At 36.8% G+C, this 22,682-nt stretch overlaps 1 protein-coding gene across 13 annotated transcripts in view; it reads right to left on the reverse strand.

Annotated features, from left to right (window-relative positions):
• PAM (peptidylglycine alpha-amidating monooxygenase) overlaps window positions 1–22,682 on the reverse strand; it is a 654,400-nt gene that overhangs the window by 63,286 nt on the left and 568,432 nt on the right. For 10 of the 13 annotated variants that reach the window (XM_050986801.1, XM_050986809.1, XM_050986808.1 and 7 more), the window contains exons 2-3: window positions 1,880–2,395; window positions 393–516 (exon numbers count right to left, since the gene is read on the reverse strand). In XM_050986801.1, the coding sequence (XP_050842758.1) occupies window positions 393–516; window positions 1,880–1,971 (216 nt within the window). In that variant the 5' untranslated portion in view covers window positions 1,972–2,395. Of the gene's footprint in view, window positions 1–392; window positions 517–1,879; window positions 2,396–2,501; window positions 2,558–22,682 lie in introns of all 13 variants that reach the window. The other 3 variants (XM_030236676.2, XM_050986802.1, XM_050986805.1) reach the window with 3 other exon arrangements.

Below are 22,682 nucleotides of genomic sequence, written 5' to 3' on the forward strand. Positions count from 1 at the left end.
CGTAATTAGATTCACTGACGTATTCATCTGAGATTTGGTGTTAACTGCAACTGCATGTCTTACTAGCACAGCTAGAAATATTTCACATTATAAAACTTCAACAGTTCAGTTTATAAAACCAACATTTTACAATTAAAATTAATTCAATGAAGAGATTTTTCTCTCATTTGAGGCTACTTTTTTGTTGCCTACTTTTCTCTGAGAAGTACAAATCGATATGCATTTATATGTTACCCAGATACGTATTTATAAAAGTTATGTATTTATAAAAGTTATGTATTTATAAAAGTTACCATGGTTTTTTTGTTCCTTTTAATGAAAGATATTATAGGGAAATTCTTTTCCTAACTTATTGAAAGAAGAGAAAGAGGCAAAACCTGCAATTCTCTCACCTGCTTAGGTGTCACTGCAGGCATGCGAATGTCCAGTGCAAAATCTGACAGACCAAAGGAAATCACCAGCTGGTCACTTCCAAGGCATTCATTGGGAAGAGATGTATCTTCAGCATCTTTATATCTGAAAAAGAAGGAATAAAGTTTGTTTTTTCAAGTATTGAATTTTTAATGTCTTTCTTAAAAGAAGGGTCTCTACAGACCTAGTAAAGAAGACAATACTGCTGAGTAGTTCCAGGAGTGATCTGAAAATTTCACTCTATTACAAGCTGAGGAAAACATCTTAGTTTTGCAGTACTTACTGAAGTAGTTCCTGATCTGAGCAATAAGATATTTACTTTGGAAAACGCTAGCTGAAAATGTAACCTATTATCTCATTCAAAAATGTCGGAGGTACATGGATGTACAGACAGAGAATTAGTTCACTGCACTATGTTGATATTAATAATTAATATATATATACTATATAGATAAATATATATATACTATTATAATATATATATACTATTACTAATAATTAATATATACTATATATACTATTATATATCGTATATATAGTATATATTAATTATATACTATATAGTATATATAGTATAGTATATATAGTATATACTATACTATATATACTATTACTAATAATTAATATATATATACTATACTATAAATATATATATATTACTATTAATAATTCACAACAGTTTTGGGGGGGGCTTTTGAGACTAGGATTTATAATTCTATACAGATTAAACTTAAATTACATGCAAAGAGGCAACTTTTAATTCAAACACTATGGCATGTATAGCAATTTCTATGCTACTACAAGTAGCAATGTAAAACAGTAAACTTGGCAACATCAAGCAAATATCAAATTCTGTATTGAATTCAACGTATAAATTAATTGTAAAAAAAGTGTAGATCACTATAAAGAACTGAATGGTAAAACATGAGAAACATTGATGGAACACTGATACAAGTTTTGGCTATGTATATACATGTATACAGAAGTGACATGATACCCAACCTCAATAAGAGTAAAATCCTTTTTTTCAGGAGGTAAGAGGCTACTTCTCTTATCCGCACTACATTAAAGCTTACCTATGCAATTTTGAATTCAAACAACCCCTACATTTCTCAGGACTGTTCAGCTTAATTGATGTTTTCTTAATAAAACAAGATCTTACCCTGCAAGCTAACTCTAGCATCTGAAATATATTTACTCTCTGTGTAGCCTCAAAAATAGGTAGTGTTAACTAAAAATGTTGTATTAATTGCCATTTTATCCGTCTTGAGCAACCCTATGGATAAAACATGAATTTCTGTTTTCGGTATGAGAACAGTACCATTTCAAATTGCAGAAGGAAAATTCTGTGCAATGATCAACACTGAACAAAAACCATGACACATTTTTATCTAAGACATGCTTTTTCCCAATTTGTAATATTTTGACTGTATGCATTTAATATATAGTATTTTCTTAAATAACCCACCTCTTGAAGACTGAAAGTGGGCTTCTGAAACCCAAACAGATGTTTTGAAACAGAAGATGCAGTATTAGCAGATTGCTAACAAAGCCAGCCATATCCTCCCTGCTATTTCTGGCCTGATTAGGCAAGCAGAAAAAGGGCAGTGCAGTTCTGTCAGCTGTGATCTCGACAATCAGGCAGGAGCAGCAGCACTATCATTTCACTACTTCATTATTATATGTTCTGCAGGCATCCTCCAGCTTCTGACAGACCATCTGTCTTGGAAGGCAACGCACTGTAAATCAGGAAGGTGGATGTGACTGTGTTGTCTGTCTTATTAGCTATAAAATGCTGTTGAAGAATCTTCCCTTGCAGAGAGATGACACTGTACTTCTATCCACTTAAGGAGCTGAAAAGGACTACCACTCCTGTTGCTTTCTGCCCAGGTTGTGCAGTTAAATCTGCATGTTGCTTATCAATCCACAGCACTGGAGACTTCAAGTAGCATCACAGAAAACAGCATCAGTCATCCTTCACAACCTGTAAAAATAGAAGGAGCTTAAGGGTGACTAACACATTAGAGCAGCAAATTACTGCTGAGGTATTTTAATACATTAATAGGTTTTTTCATGAGCTTTAGCCCTACCCAGTAAAGACTGCATTCGTTCTTGATTTGTTGAGTCCTTCTTTTCCTACCCTTCCCTGCATAAAGGATCAGAAAGAGACACATTTCATATTGATATACAAAATGTACTCTCAAACGTATTTTACATGATGGGAAGAAAATATAAAAACCTCCTCAATATATAAAATGCAAAGTATGGAGTATTTCACATATGCAAACACTAGTATTATATGTTCTACAAGCAGGAAAAAAAAAAGCACCAACTTGACACAGCAAAAATCAAGGTTCAGAAATTTTATTAACTATCACCAAATGTTTCTGCACATATTGCAGACTGGGAGAATATTTTACTTTTAATTCAAGATGTAAGAAACCATTATGTCATTAATAAGTATCTGTTTCTTATGTACTTTAACTGCTTTTATACCCACTTCAGGAAAAAGATAGTTAAAAATTAATTTTGGAAATACAGTAACCAGAACTGTTGACATCAGACTGCTTTATATTAGTTGAGTAGTTTTCTACCCTTTCATGCACAGAGGGTATGTCAGCATAAACCATTAGTCTCCTCCCTGTTTAATTTCAACTGTTCTTATTTCCCCATTTTAATATGCATGGTATTTAATTTCAAAATTTTAGTACTCTTTAATAATTATGATAGAAAATTACACCATGTTTTACTGAAGACATATATATCACTATTCTTCTATTTTTTGAGAATTCCAGTTTTGGCAGAAGAAAAGTTTCCAGTTATAACCATACACAACTGTACTATGTAATAATTCTTTAGTACAATTAGTAAAATTGAATATACAAAATAATGTATTCTAGATCAGTATAAATACTATTAGGAAAAAAAACCAACTAAATTAAAATATCTTCCAGCCCCTGGAAGACAGTCAAAATACTTTCATAAGGATGAAATAGAAAATAAGGATTCTGACATGAAACCAATGAAAATCCATCTATGTAAAAAAAAAAAAAAATCCCTCCCATTTCAGGGCACATGTACCAAAAAAGTCATCTTATAAATCAGAAGTGCTTAAGCATAAACTAAGAAGCCATACTGGCTAAACAGTCACTTCCTGTTGGTAAACACCTACACTAGATTTGCATTGGACTATTTGCAAGATTTAAAAATCTGATTATGGTAATCAACATTAAACTTGCAAATTTTATTCATTGAAGGATGGCAAAAAAGATTTAGTCGCAAACAACTGCAAATAAACACATATTAGTTCTCAGCTTGCTGAAAATATGCCAAGACTGTCCAAAACCATTCATGCAAGTAATGATATAATCTTAATTCCTTTTTTCATGTAAATTTTCATGTCTCCACTTTTTTATTTGAAGAAGTGATCTAAATAGTTTTCATTGGTGAACTATATAAATCCACAACACATTTAAAGGACTGTGCTGCGATGAAAATCAAAAATAATTTAAAAAAAAAAAAAAAGACAAGTGCGACACGCTAATATGCTTCACATAAGTAAACTACAATAAAATTAAGCTTCACTACTTTCACTCTTAAAGGAATAACTACACAACAGTAACTACTGAGTATCTTTCTGAACTACCTGACCACGAGTTTTACTGATAGTGGCGCCCTGGAAAATCTAAGATAAATTCTGAAATGTTAAGCCTTGTGTTTTACCTATGTAAGTAGTATAATTGCTAGCTGTGATGATTGTTTAGTAATTAAAATAATTATTGTATAATCATAAGAAGAACAATGAGAAACTGTATGTTCCTAGTCTAAGGTGGCTATGCTTGGCTGAAATCTATGTATACTATAGAACAATGTAAATTTAATAATTAACATGAAAGTTATATAACGATAGAATATAAAAGCATATCCATCCCGAACCTATGTCGGAGTCAGATTTGGGTTTGTACCCCTGACACCCAGAGCTCTTCAATAAATGCACCTGCATATAATCATTTCTCGTGATTATGTGTTCCTGAACGCTAACACTACTACCTTTCTTTAGTTGTATTACCAATAAATTCTGGTGCTTTTTTTTTTCCCATACCATTATGGAAATGCACCTGACAAGCAAGAAATCTAAAGAACAGGAAGAATACAATTAGTTGTAACATGCACAGAATTACAACATACTATTTTTTTAAAAAGATAAAAATATATTGTCCAATAACTAGAAATAAGAAAAAATGCTTAGCTTATGCTGGCTTCACTAAGTCTGAGATCTATTAGATCAAGTCTAATAGATCTAATAGTTACAAACATTTACATGGTATACAATTTAATAAAGGAGATTTATTTAATTTAAAAGAAATAAAAAAAAAAGGAACTAAGAAATCAGACCAATAGTCCCTCCCCATCTGGAATACAAGGGCTTCTTTACAGCAGCTTTCAATTCTCACTACAAGTTAACCATAGCAAAATATGGTAATAGCAAAAACCACCAGAACGCATGTTAAGGTTAACAGAAAATGTGACAATTTGTGGCTGACCACAGGAGGTGGGGGTAAACCAATAATTTGGAATAGTCTCAAAAAACCAAAGAAATTAAGCTGTAGTGAGAAAAATACACATCTCTATAGTCTCCTTAAAAATGGTCCAATTTCATCTCCAAGTGCCTTTTAAGGTTTATCAGCTGGCTGAATATGAAATATGAGGTTTAATGTATTCATATGAAATATGAGGTTTAATGTGCCTAATATTTCAGATTATATCCCTGCCCAATGAAATTTTATATTTGGAAGGAAAGGAGAGGAAAAAATTTAAGAAGGCAGCACTATCCTGAAGCTATTCCAATGTAATTTTAGGTAAGATGCAACACAGAAAAACATTAGATGACGGAAAAGAGCAAGGATGAGAGATTCAGTAATAAGATTAAACAATTAAGGTTCATTATGTGGACATCTAGATACCACTGTTATGTTTTCAATTTGGGGTAAGAGATCCCAAGGGAACAGAAGTAATAAAGTAAAAGGCATAATTAATGACAAAGACTACAGTGAAAGCAGAAAAAGGGAGATGAAAATTGGATTGGGCAATGTAAACATGTTCCACTCAAACAAAGGAAAAAACAAGTCAATAAAGAAGAAAAAAACAGCCTAAAGGAACTAGCACAAAGACTGCATGGAGGAGGGGGGATGAGAGGCAGGCAAGAAGCTGGAATTCAAAATAGAATGCAAAGCAGAGTAATAATATATCAATGTGACATTATACAAACTAGAAGTCTTCCTTTTAAAAGAATAGCAATTCATTTCCAAAAATCATCTACATAAAAAAGTTCTATATTAACCACAAGTTTATAAAGCATATTACAGTATTTTCTTATTTTCTGTTTAGTCACTGGAACATTTTATATACAGTAGCAAGAGAATAAGCCAGAAGCAGAAATCACACCCTCCACCACCACTACCTTCAAAGAAAAGAGAAATTAGAAGATTATAATTTTTCATGAGGATTAATATCCAAGTCTATCACAGATGGTAATTTCTCAAACACGAATCTCTGGTTTTGTTTCTTATGCACTGAAGTAATGGAAATGAGCAAGGATTCCTTGTGTTCTGTCTTCAGCTAGAGCCAAGTTCACATTTTGTCTTAGGCAAAATTTTAAGCTTAGACAACAGCTGGATATACAAAAAATAGTCAGTTCAACAAATGAACTGCAGCTAGGCCTCCAGGTTGGAACACTTTGCTTCTAATTATACAGGATAATCAATATGTTGTGGAATCTGCTTAGAGACTAAGTAATGTACTAAATGCAGCCACCAAGGACACAGATTCATAGGAAAACACATTTCAAAAGAAGCCATCAAATCAGACAACCTTTTGATACCCAACATCAATAAAAAATGTCTTACAAAACCTATCTAGGGGTAAGGAGATGTATAATGCAAATAACACAGGACTGGGACAAGTGACTGGTACATCACAGCTTTGTGCTGCTATGCAGAAGGATCTTGACAGGCAGAAGAAACATCCTTATCTTGACCCATGAGACTCTCATTATATTTTCTCTCCCCTCTCCAGCTAAGCAAGGGAGTGACTGAGCAGTTTGGGATGGCCACCTGATGCTTAGCCAAGGCTAACCCATCAGAAGGACTAATGATGCCTTTGGTTGCATGAGCCAAAGCATGGCCGGGATGTCAGAGGGGATCCTTCCCCGCAGTGCTGCTGAAGCCACACATGCAGTCCTGTGCGGGGCTCCCTGGTGTGAGAGAGACATAGACATACTGGGGAGAGTCTAAGCAAGTACCACGAAGATGCTGAATACACCGGAGTATCTCTCCTACCAGGACAGACTGAAAGAGCTGGGACTGTGCAACCCCAAGAAAGAAGGCTCAAGGAGATCTCATCAAGGTATAGAAATATATGAAAGAAAGGTACAAAGAGGATGAAGCCAGGTGCAAACTTACTCAACATCTTTATCGGTGATCTGGGCCAGGGGATCAAGTGCCACCTAAGACAGTTCATAGATGACACTAAACTGGGTGGGAGTGTTAATCTGGAGAGCAGGAAGGTTCTGGACAGGCTTAATCAACAGGCTGAAGCCAGATGGATGAGGTTCAACAAGGCCAAGTGCTGGGTCCTGCCCCTGGGTCACAACAACCCTCTGTAGTACAAGACTGTCCCATGGAAAAGCACCTCCAATAACCCACTGTAATTGTTGGTTGCCTTGCACTTTTCTCTTCTTGCTCTGTGTTTATTCAGGAAAACTATGCCCTTCCCCCCTACCCACCCCCGCAGTGTATTAATTTTCTATCAGATCAATTGGTCAGTGTGCCAGCAAGCAACTGCTGGCCTTCTATCACAACAAAAAAGGTGTGAGCATACAGCTGGGACTGCCCCCTGCTTGGGGAGCAACCCATACTGGATTTGGTGTAGTATCAAACATATTTTAAAAAATTAATATGCTAACTTTTCAAATATGGCTTGCCTTTTGCTTTAATTTATATAGTGCAAATTCCTGTCTTCTGCTACCAACAAAAACTTTAGATTTTAATACCAAAGGGATAATAAAAAAAGAGAAACATGATTGCTCCTAATGTTGCTTAAATTAATCTTCTCCAAAATTTCTTCTGCTGAGAATAAGTATGATGCCTATTTTTAAAAGAAATATTATACAGAAACCTATTGCCTCATCCATCACAGGAAAAACAATTTTAATACATTACATAAAGAACTGTGATTTTAATTTTCTTGTATGCATTGCAGCAGTGAAACTGGATTCATTCTAACAGGATTTTCTCTTTGAATGTAGCGGACACAGGGCCAGCTACGGCTCCGTGGAGGGATGTTTAGAGATAGGTATTTGCTGAGTCATAGGAATTGAACCAGGAGTCCTCACTCTGGTCCTCCAGGCCTGCTTATCTCTCTGTGACCCCATAGGCTAGTTTCCCTAACCCTTACAATTGGTCACTTTTCAATCCTCCCTAACCCTATAAAAGGGGCTGTCTTGGCCCATTTTTTGAAGAGCAGCTTTCAGACCCTTCGCGAGACCCTCAGAATAAACCATCGTGGAACTTTCTGAAGCCAGCCTTCTCCTCTCTCATTCGTCTGCCTTCCAGAGCCATGGCCAGCCACAGCCCCTACAAGCAAGCTAAGAGCTGAAACCATAGAAGAGCTGATATCACTAAGAGCTGACAATCACTGAGCTTGCTAGGGGCCACGGCTGTGTGGCAGTCTGGCCTAGGGCACCCAGCCCCGAGGGCTGAGGTATCCGGCCTTGAGGACTGCTTGCCTGGGGCTCTTAACCCTACGGGGAACCAGCTATCTCGCTAAGAAGCTAGCCCCTGTGGCTTCATTATTTTACATTTGAATGCTTTCCAAATAGGTTGAAATTAGACAATATGTATTTCTTTCCTATGTAACTAGAAGAATATAATGGTAATTAATATTAAGCTCTCCTTAAAAGGATTGTTTATAAGGGCAACACAACATATGAAAATGTTCAATATCTGAATCTAAGCTTATTTTGAGATATTCTGATGATCCATTAAGCATTTTTATGGGTTTCCTACTGGGAAAGTAAGTTCTACTTACTATCTTAAGATAGACTAGCTGTACCAAGAAAATAATTAAGTAAAATCCTTCAAATGCTCTGTCAATTCATTAAGTATGGTAAGTTTAACCGACTAGACAGATATTTTTGTTGTTTTCAAAATTCACTGAAGTTTTATACAGCAAAGAAATGGTGGATGAAGGACTCTTGACACTCTTTCCTTTTGGAGACCAACATGTTCACAACATAACTTGCAGTTTCCTAACTGCTGTAATGAGAGAAAAATCATAAACCCTATGGCCCCAAACCGTAAGTGAACCCTATTAATACAGAAACCATTCAATTGTATTTAGTAGGCAACTCATGCAGCAACAGTAGTTATGGAAATCACAAACAGAAGGATGCAAAGGAACAGATTATTTTATATGTACATGTTCATGCAAAGAAAAAGCAAGGATATTATTCCAAGGGTGACTCAGGAAAAATTTATAGAATATACAGAAATTAAAATGAGCTTCAAATTTTTTTTTGTGAGCATCAGGATATGCATGAGAAAACACAGAAAAACCAAGGGAAGCAAACAAACCACAACTGAAGGTGTCAGAATTGCTGTCACCAACCTCTGCACCCAGCTGTCATTTTCAGCATCTCCCAAATTTGGGACAGAAGGGACAAACTTAAAAGATAAAGCAGATTTGATTATGTCAGATAAACGTCTAGAACTGTTAATTTTTTAATACTGTGTGACGACTCTGTGGAAACAGAAGAAAATATATAAGAAAAAAAAGACGCAGAAAAATTTAACTACTACTTTATAATGTGATCTTATTGAACAGCCTCTTCTTAGGACTTGGTTATTTGCCAACAAGTAAATCTGTCCTAGGACTACCTTCCCAGTCCAATTTTCCTTGCACTCCCAAAGTGAATACAACAGATGCCACTCCTCAACACAATGCACACTCAGGTGTGAGACAAAGAAATACCCGAAAAACAATTTTAATATTGTACAATCTAGACACTTGCCAGTGTGTTTCAAACCAAAATAAAATTATGTTACTGGAAATTCTGGAAACTTACAACAGTTGCTGAATCCTAAGCTAAGATTTTTCAAAACATGATAGAGAATTCAAGGTAAGATTTTTTACTCATTCTCTCCATACTGTACTCATCACCATCCTGTAAACTCATCACCATACTGTCAACTATTTGGCATAAACTTGTTTAAGAACAAGGAATTGTACTTTGGTTGACAGAACAGAAAGCAAAGCAGCAAAAAAATTACTTCCAGTTTATGTAATACAGTTGTGCTCGCAATAGTAAAATAGGAGACTTCAAGCAGAAATTCACTTTTACAGCCTGAAACTGTTTCAAACATTCCTGATCTTTTCTTGGGAGTCACAGATATCAGAAGTCTTAAGACAGCATATGTTGGTTCTCCTACTATGCATTTTAATAGCATTTGAAAAGCATTTTATTCACAAAAAAAAAATCTTCTAATGCTTCTGCTTTGACCAGGTATCAAAACAGGCAAAATTCTCTTGTCAAGAAAGATCAACACTTTTTATAGAAAGACAACATCTTAGCAAACTGCTAATTTCATATAATGAAGAAGTGAACAAGCTGGATGATATTAATTACTTGCTTAAAAGTGAAACTACATAAAATGCCTTTGCTTTGAGGCATAACATGCCTCAATAATTTGCTTTCATTTAATATCCAGATCACTATCAGTAGCACAATGTAAGATTAAAAGTTCACTGAAATGCCCTTTTTTTTTCCTTTGTTATGCAAAAATAGGATATATTAAAGGAAGAATGTTTTATAGGGTTAGGATTAGCCTCCAAGGATAAAGTAGATGAGAGAACATTTCAAGTACTTAAGTTCAATTATGCATTACATATGAACTATGAATTAAATTCACTGCCCGTTCCTTTGCTAAGAAGGACATTGAATTAGGTTGGGTTTAGCTGCAGGGGTCTTTGAGACACAACAGCAGCTGCCCGCCCCCATGTCAGACAGAGCAAGCTCCAGTCAGCTCCAAGATGGACCTGCTGCTGCCCAAAGCTGAGCCTCTTGGCCATGCTTGGTGATGCCCCTGCTATAAGGTATTTAGGAAAGGGCACTGCTCAACAGCTGAGATGGGTGACAATAACTGTGAGAAACAACTCAGTTGTTTCTGGGCAGACCCCAAAGTCACTGAGGAAGGAGAAGGAGGTGCTCCAGGCACCAGAGATCCCCCTGCATGCCATGGAGCCCACGCCAGAGAAGGTGGATATACCCTGACAGAAGCTGCAGTTCCTGAAAAGTCCATGCTGGAGAAGGCTCCGGGCAGGAGCTGCAGCCCATGGGGGATGTACACTAGAGCAGTCTGTTCTCAAAGAACTGAACCTATGAAGAGAACCCATGTTGGAAAAATTCAAGGAGGACTGTCTTGCACAGGAGAGACCCCACTCTGGAGCAGGAAGAAAGCATTATAAACTGACTGCAACTCCCATTCCCTATTCCCCTGCACAGCTCAGAAAATGAGAGGAATTGAGAGTGAAGTTGAGGCTGAGGGGAGCTGGTTGTAAATGTGTTTTTATTTCTCAGTATCCCACTCTGCTTAACTGGTAATAAATCAAAAAATAGAATATCCTGAGCTGGAAAAGGGCCCACAAGGATCACCAAGTCCAACTCCTAGCCCCGCACAGTACAACAGGCAAGAGTCACACCATGGCCTGAGAGCATTGTCCCAAGGTTTCTTGAACTTCCCACTGCAGGGACAGGGTAGGTTCTTTTGTCAGATTACTGAGTTGGAGCAGTTGTCAAAGGTACTAGACGAAACTAAGCACTGAAAAATAAAAAAAATACAAACAGCAGTGTGTAGCTAGGAGTCAGGACAGCAGCAGGGACAGGAATACTGTTAATGCTAGGAATACTGCTAATGCTAGCAGCAGGGACAGGAATACTGTTAAAGCTTCTAACTTTCCTTGAACATGCCACTGAAATGCACTTTTATGCCTGTTGTTCTGCAAACGGTGATTCCTAGTTCAGTATGACATTCTTAGAAGAATGCTGGAGTGATCACTTCCACAGTTTCTATTTGCTCAGAAGGATGCTGGAATGACCTGTCAATCCAAATACTATTCATGACAACACCACCCAACTCCAGACACACCCCCTGCAAAAACATGCCTCAATAAGCCTTCTTTAGATAACAAATATATGGCTACTAGAAATAAATAAAATTTAAAAAAAGAAAAATTAAGAACTTTTTCCAAACCCCTTTAATTGTATGCCTCTTTTAAGTAATTCCAGGTAAAAATATGGAATGTATTCCTATATATCCAGTCTAGGTCACGTAGTTAAACTGAAGCATTGTAGCTTCATAGAAGTTATGAGCAAGTTCAATTAACGAAAATAAATCAACAGAAGTTTCTTAGAGTTCATTACAAAAGTATTGTTGTAATGTTTCCTTGCTTCACATGGCACAGATAACAACACCTCTCAATTAAGGAAAAAGATAATGAGGAGAGTGGAAGATGAAAATCAAGTCAATGAATCCAATTCCATTTAATATTCGGTAACATTGAGCAACATAAGATCCTTGCTAAAAGCAGATAAATGAATCCTCAAGTATTACAGGCCTTTTTATGACACACTTTTTACTAGTTAAATGCATTGCTTTCAAAACTAGTATCCATAAGAGTAAAAGAAAGAATTCTGTAAACATCAAAATAATGCTAGAAATCTAGCACCTCTAGAGATACAGATTTTCAGTATAAAATATAAAAATGCTAAGATAACTGAACACAATGAAACAGAACAGTATTTTATTAACATTATGTGGAATTTTTAAAAATTTTAAGGGTAAGTACAACACAATTGCCTGTGATTACATTAGCACAAGGTTTTTCTATGCAGTACCTAAATAAAGGTACAGTAATATCAAATACTAGGACATGAATGGATAATCAAGGAGTCCAAGTTTCTTTGCTAGAAGGCACCATTAGACATGGGAAGACAAGAGTTCATGAGAAACTGGAAGAAAAACTAAGTACATCAGAAAGGAAGTATAAGGGAAAGAAACCAGAAATGAAAATCAGTGCAAGAAAGAAGTGCTGAGAACATACTATGCTCCATTGCTATGTACAAACATCCAACACCATGGCAGAAGTCAGGAAAAGGGACTCCATACTGGAGCAGGTGAATGTGCTTTAAAGGAAGCTTTGGCCTATGGAAACCCTATACCCGAGCCAGCTCTTGGCAGGTGCTGTGGCCTGTAGACAGGTACCCATTGTGACTGATTAATGTGTCCCCTTAGCCAAACAGTATAGGTTTGAAGGAAGATAAAGATCCGAGCCATTAATGGGCCAAGAACTCCAGTTTTATCTGTCCTCTGAAAACCCACAAAGGAGCAGAGTGACCCAGTGAGCATCCCTGCTTATGAACTTGGAACATTGATCATGCGATTAAAAAATGAATAGCAAGTGGCTTTTCCAAGGATCATTTGTCACAGAACAAAGGAAGTTATGGGCACAAGGAGTGTCATGCATACTTGTCCCATTGTACACAATTTGACTATGAGCAAACCACATTATTCCATAAATATGACAGCCTAAGTGAGCCTTCTTTGAGTTCTGCTTGCCAGACAGCATGTAAGTGATCTCCCTTGAAGCTAGGTGGCCTCTCAAGGTTGCTCCTTGAAGTAAAGAGGCCATTTTTCCAAAGGTAGGCCTTTTTAAAGTGATTGATGTTGCATATAGCCTTGGTAGAATGGTAACTTGATTTGTGCCTGGTAATTTTGAATCATAGTTCAAATGATTGGGCCACACAGTAAAAGAGTGAAATCTGGCACCAAACTGTACTTCACAGACTTGCAACATCTTATTAATAACACTTTAGCTAAAATCCTTTGTCAGGGGTTCATTAATTGACCTAAATCACCAATTCATGACACCCATTAGGAGTAGTGGCCCTGCAGGGGACTCACACTAGAGAAGTCTCATCTGGAAAGACTGTAGCTAAGGAGAGGACTCACATTTTACCAATTCTTGAAGAATTATATCCCATACCCACAGGAGGGACCTCACATGGGAGCAGGGGCAAGGGGAGGATGTTAGATCCTATGGCCTGGCCCAAAGGAACAAGGGTTGGAGACTTCAGGGTTGGGAACACCTTTAAATTGTTGTAATTCATGATTTTCATTTTATGTTACAGGAATTCCTATAAAAGGACCTACCTCAACCAGCAGCAGACGAGCCTCACGCAAGGCAGCACAAGTGCAGCTGTGATCTGACCTGACTTTTGTGCCCAGTAACTCCCCACAAGACACCACCTCTCTGTCCTGAGCAATCACGAGAACAGATGAAGCTCCAAGTCATGGACTGAATGAACTCAGTGAACAGCTGTGGGCATTTTACAAGGGTGGTCCATACATGAAGGATCTGTGCATACATCAAAAGACAGGAAGTGGTGTGTAGGTGGTGAGGATAATAAGGATGTATTGGATAACATGGGACTTTGAGCATGATATGAACAGTATGGAATTGGGGATGGAGTGTGGGTTTGTGGGCATAATTTGTACTAATTTTGGCTTGAAAATTTTCTTTCAAGTAGCTTATATGGACTTATGCTTTGGATTTGTAAGCAAATCAGCACTGAAAAGAGATGGATGTTTTAGCTGTTGCTGAGCAGTGCTCATACAGAGCCAAGGCCTTGCTGCTTGCAATACCACTGTATCAGTGAGAAGGTTGGGAGGGGACACAGTCAGGACAGTTGCCCCTAAGTGGCCAGAGAGATATTCCAAACCACATAAAGCAGGACTGCGGGGACATTTTGAGTGATGGCATTTGTTTTCCCAAGAAACCACTACAGGTGAAGGAGCCCTACTTCTTGCCGGTGATGAACACCTGCAAGGAGGATATGAATTCCTTATTCTCCTTTGCTTGTGCATGCAACTTTTCCTGCCTTCATCTGTCTTCATCTCAACTTCACGAGCTTTCTCATTTTCTTGTAACTGTCTTGCCCAGCTCACAGGGGGTCAGGGAGAGAGGATCTATGTGGTGCTGATATGCCCACCAGCCTTAAATCATAACTAGTTTTGTTTATTTGCTATCTCCATAACACAAAACAAACCAAAAGAGAAATAACCATGAAGGGGAAAACAAATAACCAGCATGAGTATCTAAACTACCGTGAGTATGTTCCCTGCTTTCTACAACCTACACCCCAACCTCTTGATAAAATTTCCTTGCAGAAACATATTTTACTCTGGTTCTTGGAGAATGAAGGAGGATTCCCAAGCTTGTTCATTTCCAGAGTAAAGTAAATCAAGTGTTCTTCCCTGGAAAATGCTATTCAGCTATTTATCACTAGGACTGAGAACATGATGCATGAAAAATAGTAGAATACCCATCCCAACATCTAAATTTTAGACTCAATCCCCAAATAAATTGTTTTCCTGCAACAAATACAATACTTGTAGAAGAAAGGTATATAAAATTGAAACTAGGCAAAGTTGGGCAAGACAGTTTATGCCTTCTGGACACGGGAATTAAAAAAAAAGTTTTAAATTGTACTTTTGCAGTAATACTTGTTTCCAAAACACAGGTGATTCAAATTATGTTTAATCCCCTATTCAATAAACAGCAGGGGCAGAAAAATCTTTAATTCTAAGACTTTCAAGTAATTCTACCATCTGTTTTGTCTCATGCAACATCAGGGTTTGACTTACGAGGAAGAACATCTTCGCATTTCTTCTACTTCCTTTAATTATTCAGTCAAAAGTATGTATGAGAGACAGGAAAATGTATGTAAAATCTACAGTACCTTCTCCCGCAGCATAACAAAAACTATTAAAACAATAAAACTATTTATGCAATTAGTTTTCACACCTGACAGCAATGGCAAGTGCAATTTTAAAAGCTTACTAACATACTGGTTACTCCCGTTTCTCTGTAACACTGGACTTTACTCATTCTGGAAATCTTGCCTGGTATTTAAAAAAAAAAAATTGTCAACAGCCATGAGTCATATATATTTTCTCTCCCCCATGGCGTGTTCAGTAATTTCAGCAATTTCAAGTTATCTTCATTTCAAATTGCCTTAGCTGAAGGAAATACATTACTGCCAGCGTTGCTCACAGCACAGTTTAAAAGCAGACCTATCCTTGAATGAAAGGAAGAAAAATCAGATACCTTTGAACACAAAAGGAAGAAAGGACACTACTGAAGGAAATCTTTCATGCTACAAGAGGAGGTCCTCACAAGTGCCAAAAATTAAAGACATACTTTACCTTTTAAAGGCCTGACACCTATTAGACAGAAAAACTGTAGATTTCTGCAAGAAAGTACTCCAAACTTTAATATAGTACTAGTTTCCTTATAGCAAAAATAAAGAAAAAAAACTTATGACAAATCATTTGATATACACACATTCATTCACTTGAATTATGAACCACAAAAAATTATTAATTATTTCAAAGCAATGCAAAAATGTTAAGAAACAAGATCTTTTCTGTGACAGACAACTGCACACAGACAGCTACACACCTTTGAGAATGAAGAACTGCAGCAAATGGGAAGAACAAACCACATCATACACACAGAGGAATGCAATTCTCATTCAACAATGTTAAAAACTAACTAGATTTCACATACTTACAATTCAGTTTCTATATACACACACACACAAGTTCAGTCCACAAATAACATCAATGAAACAGGAAGTTTCAAGAAAGTTTTTAGAAGTCTTGCTGCAGACAAAAGTTCTTCAGAACAGGGTAGAGCCAGATTTCATGTCTGCATGATTTGTTTTGATGTTTATAATATAATTTAAAGCTACATAAAAATCATGTATCTTGTATGAGGCTGCCAGCTTAGATCAGAAAGATTTGCAAGATCATCTGTTCTGAGTCGTAGAAGACCAATACACTTCACCAACTTTTTCCAATTATTTGTGTCCAGTAAGGCTCTTTTTAGTTTATAAATAGAATTTTGCACAGAATGGGTTAAAGTCATAATACAGGAAGCAATGCCTTTGCTTGATACTGATTTATTACTGTTTTCCACAAAGCTCTGACAGATGTGGATATAAGTTGAATCATACTGCCCTTCCTATACCACTCTACAAAATCCTCAAGCTTTATGTTTTCTGACTCCTGCATAATGACCATGATTTCAGGTTAAAGAAGAATCTTAAGGCTTAGCTTGTACTTAGCTAATTTGTTGAGATCAATTCAGATGAAAAGCATTTCTGCAATACACAGTTTGAACAGAACCTAAGAAGTCTGGTTTAATGATTTCTGACCCTGTACATCAGAAAGCAAAAAATTTAAGCTCTGCATTTTACTACAGAGATTGCCTTGCTGATATCAGCAGATACCTGGCAAGAGAAACTGGAACATGCTAGAACCCAATCTGATTTTTTTAGCTTTCATTGTATAACCACTGCTCACTGAAAATTAAAATTAAATTTAAGATGTATCAGAAACCTCCAATAGCCAACAGAAAAAAAAATAAAAAGTTTATTTTTCCTAACCTGAGTACCTGTGAATCCTACTCATGGCTGGACTCTTGAATTCCACTGTAGGGGAAGAAATGGAAGATAATTCAAGAGCTACAATGAAATCTCTTCATATTGTTGTTGTTTAATCCCAGCTGACAAAGGACTCATTCTATGACTCAGTATTTGTCTTATTGCTTATGACCACTATTACAGACTCTGTATTGGTGTTGCACATGAGTTACCCCCTGCATACAGCAATGGTAAATATGTAAGTAGATACATTAAGTTTCTTTTTTTTTTTTTTTTTAATATTTGGAAAATCAAAAAATTCAAGGTAATTATTTTATGTATTTTGCCTTTTGGTTCAGAATGCAATATCTTTCCTCTGCTATTCCATCTGTCAAGTGATTATTTTGATTAGCTGAAAAGGCATCAACTAAAAACGCTGTTTTCCTTGGTGATTTGTCTGTCATTAAGCACCTTGTGCATGCCAGCATGGCCGTATACTTCTCTAGGAAGTGTTTGTTAAGGAACGCCTCCTATGAAAGAGTGAGCCAGGAAGTATTTGGTAATACAGATTTTATTGGGAATCGATCCATTATTGGAGGAGAGGATGGGGCAGTTTCATACACAAAAATAAAAAGCTGAACATCACAGGAAGAAACCTTTCAAAGATAATTTTAACCACAGGGCAGCTCGAAAACCCAACTGTCATGGTTTCACTTTGGTGCAATGCTAGTGTTTTCATGAAAATACTTTTTCCTTAGTGTTTGCTGTGAGATGTGATTAGAAATAGAGTAAAGTAGGTTTTAGTTTAGGAATAAAAGGGAAAAAATTTTATTAACTTACAACTATACATAAAGAGAAACACAGAATTTGGAATGAAAACTTTCTAAAAACACTCTTCTTCCCCTCCACTAAATTTCTCATACATCTACCCTTCAGATCATCAACTCTCAGTTTATTACTACTTTTTAGATAATCAATTTTCAGTTTATTAAGGAGAGAGGAGTCTCTCTTGTACTACAGGCTTCTCCTAGAAACACAGTTGAAACTTCTTGTGTTTCCATGTCACATGTGGCACTACCCGGGGATCATCTGCTATCGTGACAATCTTCTTTCTATGCCCAGTGCTTTCACCACTGCACATGGACTAGAGCTGCTTCTAGAGATTTCTTTTTTAAAGGTTGCTTTGCTTAGTTCTAAAAAAAGCACAGTCTTTCACTTTTGGGACACCTGTCTCCCCCAAATTTCACCCCCTGGGGCCAAGGGGTCTCGAGAACAGAGATCATCTTCATCTTCTTTGAAGATGGAGGGCACTACTACTAACTACCTTTGTCACCTGCCGTGCTATCAAATTTCAAAGTGGCACAGACACCAGCTCCCTCTCTCTCTCTCTCCCTCAGGGGTGGGGGCACTGCCCAATGTCTCTCAAAGTTCTTCTACTCTTCCATCCTACAGAAGCTTTCACCTCCCTTCTCCCTTCTCTGTCCAAAGCCCAGCCTACCTCACCGCATGGCTTCCTCTCCCCCCCCAGCCCAGAGCCAGGCAAGAGAAGTCTAACTTCTTTCACAGACAAAACTTAAGAGAGCTTTCCCCTGAGAGTTCTGAACTTTTAACTCCCCTGTATTCTCAGAAGCGTATCCATGTCCTCAGTAGCTACACTAAGTGCCAATATTCAAATCCGAGCACTTATTAGTTTGACCACAGCATCTCAAAAAACTCACTTCCTCTCAAACTAAGACACCTAGCACTTTACTATTTATTCTATTTAGAGATTACATGTTATGGAACAGAGCTAAAAGCAACCTAAACAAAGCAGCTTAGAAGATGCAGTGAATTTTTGTGACACACCCTCATTTGTCTATTTCACCTTCCTCCAGAACAGCCCACTCTTCTAACTGGACATAAATTACTGTCCTTTATCACTAAGGAAATATAGAATACAAGTAGCAAAGAGAGAAACCTATACTTACAGGACCTTTTACCAATTTTTCTGCTAGATTCCTTAACAATATCCAACTAGTTATTTAACACTAACAATACAGACAAACCACAAACCAACATCCCACAGAGAAAGAGAAAAAGGTGTTTCTTCAAAGATTGGCCTTTGCTGGAACAGGACGAAGGGAAGCCCTTAGAACACTTGGCACAATACTCACCCAGCAGGGTGGGGCAGGCAGTGGGCCTGGGGAAGTGCAGGACTGTCTGCAGGGGATTAAAACAGTCCTGGAAGGCAACTACAAGGACCCAGGCTGGCAAACAGGGACCAGGCTTGTTCAGCCTTGAGAAAAGAATGTTTCCAGGAATTCTTATCACTGGGGCCTACAAAGAAGAAGACTCCCATTTCACAAGGAAAATACAAGCTGTAGTGGGTATAAATTACTCCTGGGAAGATTTGTCATAATGAGAACATTCAGCCCTTGAAATAACAATCCCTCAGATGTGGTGGATTTCCCAATGTCGGGCTCTTTTAAGATCCCTCTGGACAAGGTGCTGGTGATCTTGACTGGACTATGCTTTTGCCAGGAAGGCTGGATCAGATAATCCTGAAGGTCACCTTCCAACCTGATATTCTGTAACTCCTGCAAGAACAGCAGTGATGAAAACTAAAACACAATCTTGAGTCCCAGATTTTAAAAATCATTTATTGTACCCTGTGTCACAATATTTTGCTACTCCAACAAATTCTGTAAGTAGTAACAAAAAGCTTGTTAGTACATGAATTCCTAGCCAAAATAAGGAACAAAACAAACACTTCTTCTACAGAAGAAGGAATGAGATCCACCATGTTTCTGGGTTTGTCAAAAGACAATAGGAACAAATCTTATTAAGGGCAATGGCATGATTAATGGTTTTAAAACAACAAAAGTAAAATCAATATCACAAACTATTAAAGGATACTGCAAGCCCATGGACAAATCCCCTTGACATACCAAAAAAAAAATATACATACCAAAAATGCATGACACAAATATTTCTTATTCCTAGATAAGAGGAAGTTTTGGAGAAAGATTTTCACTTATCTGAGAAATGAAGTGTGTAAAATCAACAGTCAGCAACTCAAACTAAATAGCCTGTAGAAGGAAATCCAAGCCCCCTGCAAATTATCAGCAGTTGAGGCATCAGAAACAGTTACAATTACAATTCTTTTATGTCAGATTCACCAAAGCAACCATCACCCTGAATACTGAACATTCTTAAAAAGAGAGCCTATCAGAAGAGATGTCATTTGTTCACGTGAGTGCAAGTCTAAACTCGTGAACTCAGCTGCAACATTCATGAAAAGACTCATCCATGAACATATGAATTGGAAACCTGGTTATGAGCCAAATTATATAACCACCAACTCATAAGCACACAGGTATGTTTGCAAGAAAATGTGGCAATTACTTCTATTTGTAGTATAACATACCCTTTTTTTGCTTGTTTTTATTTCAACAAGCAAGTTCCCATATAGAAAAACTATTCTGACATTAGTTCAATTACAAACTAAGAAAGCTACCTTTGCTATCCAAAAATTTGTACAAATCGTCATTCTTAATTAATATTAATAAAACTATTTTAATATTGCTTCTTAATGCAGTAGCATGAAATGTCTACCAACTAGAGATGAGTCTGTCCTTCCAAAATCAGATTTGTGAAGAAACTAATTTATCCACATTCATATTTTGTCTAGTTCAACTACAAACCTGTCACATTAGTGAACTTTATAAACCAGCAGAAAAATGAAGCTTTAGGCTAGTAAAAGGAAACATTTTTTAATTAACATAGTAAAGCTTATTAAGGGTATACCAACAAATTTTTTTGATAATGTAAGAACAGTGGATTTAAATATTTCTTATTCATTACAGTGCTTATTAGAAATTTTTCCAAAAACAACACCCAGTCACCTACTTGCATGAAATAACTTGTCACAGTAGCATATCACTCCTCCTAGATCACATCATTGGTTTCTTTAGCAAGAAGGCCCAAATTCCCCATTCTAGTTCCCCACTCAACAGGACTTATTTTTCTGATATAAGGTGGAAGCTATCAGAATGTGAGGGGTATGGGTTGAGGAGAGAAAAACCAAAAGTCACACTATATAGAATAGCAGACAATATTTTGAATAGGACGTTTGGATGCAATACTTTGGACACAATTTTTTAATATGTCCATTACTCTGTAAATTATAAATACGCTATTTTGTTTTCCTAAATTTTATTCTTTCTGGATCAAAAATATGCATTTTTGCAAGAAAATAAAAAAGATCAGTATAAAATTTTCTAAAATGCTCAATTTGAAGTGCTATATAAAACATTACATTGACTTAGCTTACGTTACTTTTTGTTTCAGACACATTTTTACTTATAAGTAAATTATTCAACCTGAGGCCCAAACACTGAATCTCAACCAATTCCAGAGATGCAGTAGTTAAACTATTCAGGAAGACAACTGAGACTAAAGTAAAAAAGACTCCAAAGATAAATATTTTTTCAGGTAAGCACTAAAAATTGTTCACAAAAATGTTTCATTATCACATTTTAAGTCTTCCTTAGCCATTGATACAATACAGAAAGAAAGCAGACTTTTAGAAGAATTTTGGTGTAAAATACAACAAGAAATTTGTACAACAAAATTTGCCCAGTTTATGATAATGAAGAAGCAGGTCTACTATCAGCAGACTAAACACACTATCACAAAGTCAGTACCTACTTCTGTTGTCGAGAACAGTTGGAAGTTTTTAACTCTATTATGATCTCAAGTGGGGAAACTTGTTTTTCCAATGGATTACATTGACAGCTTAATATAAGACAGGTTATTTCACTAGTGAAATAAAAATAAGGTTGTATTACAATAAAGGGGATCTAAAAAAATCCAACCATGATGGAAAGGGGAGAAAGAGTTTAGTGTTACACATCAGTTTGAATTCTGATACTCTTAAGTGTATATGAAAGCACAGGGTATGATCCCTTGGCAGGAAACATAATACATACTCCAAACTCACCTTGGAGCTTACCTGCCTTAATTCTCAAATTAAGTGTGTATATTCCACAAACACACCATAAATCCATCGTTTTCACCCAAGCTGCCTTCCATGAGGCATGAAATCAAGCTACTAAAGAACATGGCATAGGGAGGTGAAGATCAAGGCTAAAGTCAAAGATGGAAGCCAGGTGACCAAATGATAAAGAATGACAGCAATTCTCCATGAAACAGTATAATTGTCACAGTATTTTCCAGCTACAATCAAGACATTTTAAGAGTTAGTGTAAGTAGTTGGTACTACCTACATAACAGAACCTCCACACCAGCAAGAAGAGATTTGTCTTTTTCTCAGGTCCAAATCACATCCCATGCTTCCCTTCCCTTTTTTGTTTAAGGGGTACCCTCAAACCCTTCCACAAGATAGGGCTGCAGGTCTAGTGATATGCAGCTCTTACCCAAACATGGCTGTTTGCTCTTACCAAAGGCGGCAGCCTCACTGACTCAAACTTGGATTTCTGTCTTCTTTTATCCTCGAAAAGTAGACGTCCAACGTTTGAATCAGGCTTTAGCAGCAGGAGGGGATAACATCAATATGTCTGTTACTCAAGCACACTTTTGGTGGGGTTTGGGTAGCCTCTGTAAAGCTCTTACATTTTATAACTTGCATCAAAAGCAGAATAATTTCAGCTAGTTTTTAAGCAAAACCCATAAAAAGCCAGATGAGAAACCTGGCTTTCACATTTCCTTTCAAATTATCTGCTCAGCA

This window comes from Serinus canaria, chromosome Z, assembly GCF_022539315.1.
Source record: "Serinus canaria isolate serCan28SL12 chromosome Z, serCan2020, whole genome shotgun sequence".
Classification (NCBI taxonomy): Eukaryota; Metazoa; Chordata; class Aves; order Passeriformes; family Fringillidae; genus Serinus; species Serinus canaria.